General features: G+C 37.5%; 1 protein-coding gene across 1 annotated transcript in view; it reads right to left on the minus strand.

Moving 5' to 3' along the window:
* The window catches only part of LOC137988205 (uncharacterized), a 74,609-nt gene that overhangs the window by 53,876 nt on the left and 15,733 nt on the right, over positions 1-5,000 (minus strand). The window contains exons 7-8 of the mRNA XM_068834254.1: positions 676-987; positions 153-241 (exon numbers count right to left, since the gene is read on the minus strand). Coding sequence (XP_068690355.1) covers positions 153-241; positions 676-987 — 401 coding nt within the window. The remainder of the gene's footprint in view (positions 1-152; positions 242-675; positions 988-5,000) is intronic.

Here is a 5,000-nt window from a genome sequence, read left to right on the forward strand (position 1 = left end):
TTAGAATCTAAAGGTCCCTATTGTCCTCAAAATTTAATATTTATCTTAGCAGCGAACTGTTCATTTTTCGGACAATCACTCAGCCGCGGACATTATCAGCTGTCGTACCAGTCACATGAAGGAGAAAGAGTTTATTTACTAAATGCACTTACGGTCCAAAGGTAAGTGGTTGAAGTGTCCGGTAATGTGGGTCTCCCCATGATTTGCACTGCTCTATCTCCTTTTTTGCCCTTACATGTACCTGAAGGACGTACAAAAGAAAAGAAAAATGAGAGATACTACGGAAAGGGAGGAAATATATCAATTCCCATCAGAAAAGTGCAGATAAAAAAGACCTCGGTAGGCATCCAACATCGGGGTTAATTTTATTAGGAAGGCTGCATGGAAATGGTTTCTCCTGGGTTTGTCACGACTTGTATACATGTCATATCAATAAAGAATTGAAATATTGTGGTTTAAATCACCAAATAAAATGCACGTGATTAAGAATGTCGTGTATGGTATAAGTGTTGTTAAAATCTTTGCTTAATCGGTAAAAATAACTATTGAGAAGAAAATCTGTAGTGGCTAGGGGATCATTCACTTTGAATAGTATAATAGACAGAAACCAATGTCAGTTTGTTCAGCATTATTGAGTGGAAAGAAAGAGAAAAAAAAAAAAAAAGAAATTATTACCCAGATGGTCGGAAGACCAACATCTTTGTTCCAGAATAGACTGTTTCGTTGCAAAATTTTTGGAATAACAAGCTTTAGACCCTCGGAGACTTTTTGCCCACATAGGGCTTTCACGGATATTTCGACAGGCTCGACATCAGGTTTAAGATCGATTTGACATCCTGTCAAAATTGTCACCTCCCTCGGTGTCCTAAAAGTAAGCTTTGGAAGACCACGAGTAGTTTTGCGGACAGGTATTGTTGGCGTTATAGTGATTGTATGATGATCATGATCAAGATTGCAAGCTTCCAAATTAAGTACAGTAGGGTGCACCTGAAAACGCAACAGCAACAACATCAGCTTTATCTGCATGACTGCAGTGATTGACACTATTCAAAGAGCATTCAACAACAACAACAACGACATTTACTTTATTGATACAAAAGTTTAAGCGTGAGCTAGTCTAGGCGGTCCTGGCTTAGTTACAATTTACTTAAGGATGAGTTATAAATACTTAAAAAACCGGAAGAACGATGCAAGTGAAAGAACAGATAAAGAAACGGCGGAGGGAAAAGAATATATGAACAACAGCAGATAGCAGTACATAGAAATTTTTTTTTAGCTATTTGACTAATCCTACTTTCTTTACAATTGTAGACGTTTCGATATAGTCATTTCCATTTATCAATATTTTAAAAAGGATTCCACGAATTTCCCTTTTGTAAGCTTTCGTCGGTAAAGCTTTAACACGTTGGGGTATCTCATTCCACAATTTTATGAGAAATCGGGAAAAGGAAAACATAACATTTTCCAGAGGTGGAAGATCTTGTGTTGTATGAGTGGACGACGGATAATTTTGAAAGAATTTTAAGATGTTTAAAGGTGTGTTGTTATTATTGACATCATGCATGAAGTTGGAAACAGACTCAGCATACAGAAACGTCAGTGGAAGGACATTTGCATCAATAAATAAAGGAATTGCATGAGTATGGCTGTGACGAAAGTATACTTAAATCATACGAAGTACTCTCTTTTGGAGGATTAAAATTTTACTAAGTTTAGCCTTCGACGACTGGCCCCAGGAAGCAAGTCCATAACTAATCCTGCACCGCAATATCCCTCCTGTTCTTCTGTGCCGAATCTGGCGAAAAATTGCTCTTTCCATTGACAGTCGGAAATCTGTTGTTTTCCGACGTTCTATTGGATCTTTTGGCTGCTTTTGACAATTTCGATTATTTTTTTCCTGCTCTCAAGGTTATTAGCCCGTTTTGGCATCTGTGAGCATGCACTGAACTGGCTTCGTTCATATTTATCCGACCGTACACAGTTTGTCAGAATCCAAGGTGTTTCCTCTCATGTGAATAACTTACTTTATGGAGTTCCTCAAGGTTCCGTGCTGGGTCCTTTGCTATAATTATTCATTGTATACATCCCCACTGGGTGACATTGCAAAATATTATGGCCTGTCTTATTATTCTCATGCGGATGATAAGCAGTTATATTTGTCCTTTGAAACGTCATCTGCTGAGGATTTGTCAATTTGTAAATCTATTATTGAGTAAATAACACCCTGAGGAGACATGTGGTTACTAGCAAAGTACTAAACCCAGAAAGATCGAAGAAAATAAAAGGGAATCAAGAAACGTTGCCTTCTAGGCTGACATGTTGATCATTTCCAAGTTCCCTCACAACTTCTTTTCACCACAAGTTTAAGCCTGCACTCTGAGCATCTGGCAGCTTTGTAATACAAAAGTTCACTGGAGTAAAACCCTATCCGGAGGAGTTAGTATCTGGATGGGTGACCTAAAAATATACCACTTCGTATCAGAAGCATAAGACTGAAAATTCTATTTAAACGCCCAAAAATTCGAACTAAGCAAGGTACAGATTTTGTTAGCTTGCTTTATGCAAAACAAATATTGATGCAAAAATAAATAAATATTTATACATAGTTTTTAGGAAGAGCACTAGGAAGTTTTCAGGACGGTCAATCGAGAATAAAGTATTTTGCCATCAGCAACAAAATTAACGACATCTGCGAAAAACATTTTGCTGGATTTTTGTTATTGCTCTTTTGGCTGCACACGTAAATCGCAAAATCGAAAGTCCGGATAATCGAGGTTCGACTGTACCATCGAATTCAGCGGGCGCCGTGATCAAGTTACCGCGGTGTGTTTACTCGCGAAACAATGAAGCATCTGTGTCAAATGATGGCAAGATACCGTGTTTTTGTTTTTGTTAGTTTTCTTTTTCTTTGAAGTGTTATAAAGTTTGAAAAGAAATTTGCGGATTCAGCACAAAGATCACAATCGCCCAACTCTTGAGGTTGACCATTGTTTTTGCAAATTATAAGTCGAAATTTACTCTCGAAGACGAGGTTATTTATAACCAGGTAATTCCATCGTTTTGGAAATAGCAGCTAATTTATTATTCATCGGCGTCACAATTTATTGCTGATTTTGGGGCTCATTTTGTTGAAACTCAAGCACGCTTCCAACAGACCTGTTTATTTCCGTGACTTATGCGCTGCTTACAGTGCACTACCACAAAAACCCTCCCGCATAATATTTCAACACACGTATGCAAATTTCTTAAGCTCGAAAATTACACGACATGATAAAATTCACAAAAGGTAGCAATCTCACAAAAAACTTTTCCAGCGAAAAATTCATTGAAACAAACAACAGGTTTGCTATTAGAGGCAAAAGCCCCTTCCTATTTCAATTGCGTGCGTGCAAACAAGACACGCAATCGGTGTAACAAAGCATATGCAATTAAATAAATTTCTGACAGTTCACATCAACAATTTCATTTTTCGTCGTTAGATATCAAGTGAGCTTTGTTTTTAATATTTTACTAACTTGGTTTTATATACCACACTAAAATCAAATGGCATCTCTTTTATGGATTTAACAAACATTGCAGGAATCGAACGCCTTGAATGCATCACATTGTTTAGTAAAGTCGCATCTAAGTTGTCAAATTACATTTATTTTGTACTCAACTCTGCAAAAGTAAAAAACAAAAATTGGAAATGTGACAGTGAGAAATTATTTGAATGAAAGCTTGTTGTCTGTTTTGTGCTTTATTGTTTACGGTCAGGGTTCTTTCGCAAAGGGTTTGTCAAAGACCATTACTCGGCGCTTTAAAGATTCCAGATATTTATTTTTCACCGCCTGTCTTGCTCATCCAATTGACGTTCCATTCTTGAGCTCCATGAGGGTATATTTTGTTTAAAGATCCACTAAAACGCCATTCGCGTTACAATGACTTTCGACGCCATTGAAGGTTAACAAGAATTAGGGAAATTTTCAGTTGTTACCGGAAGACTGTGCAGAGTTGAGTACAAATAAATACATTCAATCAAATAGCCAGACAACAGAGATCACAGATCCACTTAAGGTGTTCGATTCCTTCTCTGTCTTTGTTGAACCCATAAGTTACCAGAGAAATTTCCATTTGGTTTCAGTGTACATAACACCACCTTGGCGAAATATTAGTTTACAGCTCACTTTGATTTCGGCTCGACGGGCGAAAGATTGTTGTCGAAGCCCATTACTCGTCGCTTTTAAAATTCCAGATATTAATTTTTCACCGCCTATCTTGTTTATCCAATTGACGTTCTATTCTTGAGCTCCATAAGGGTATATTTTGTTTAAAGATGCACTAAAACGCCATTCGCGTTACAATGACTTTCGACGCCATTGCAGGTTAATAATTAAATGCTCTCCTGTGTGCACCAGAGAAATTTATGCATTACCCCAGCCCCATCAAACCTAACAAATACGCACAGAAGACTCTATGCACAAAAACACCACTTAGCAGGGGAGTGACAGGCAAGACTTCTCATGACACGGAAAAAAAAAAAAAAGAAAAATAAAGAACCAAACAGACAAACGCATTTTCTAACTGGCAGGATTGCCTATGGCAACCCAGTAAAACAGCAAATGGCCTAAATCTATCTACCCCTCGCGATCACGCGTTTGCGATTGCTAACGCGTCATCTGACAAAGGCTTTCCTATCATTCGTCTTTCTAGCTAAATATAGAAGTATCGTCATGAAGTTTAATTTTACTGCAAATATTTGATTTGTATGTCGCTGGCGTGTGATGAATTTCTGAACACATCTGAATGTATGAGAGTTACTCCTTTTCTTCTACTTACTCCCACGCAAATTCAACATTGCATGTCAAAGAGGTCATACTATAAAAATTGAACAATCACGAAATAAATGCCAGGTTTGAAAGACGCTTCTCATACCCTTTTTATCAAACCGCTGATTTATGCTGTTGTGTGAATTTTAGTCGTTGTCAATAAAACTTGATCTAGATTTTGAAATGAATGGA

The sequence above is a fragment of the Montipora foliosa genome, chromosome 2, assembly GCF_036669935.1.
Source record: "Montipora foliosa isolate CH-2021 chromosome 2, ASM3666993v2, whole genome shotgun sequence".
NCBI classification, from domain to species: Eukaryota; Metazoa; Cnidaria; class Anthozoa; order Scleractinia; family Acroporidae; genus Montipora; species Montipora foliosa.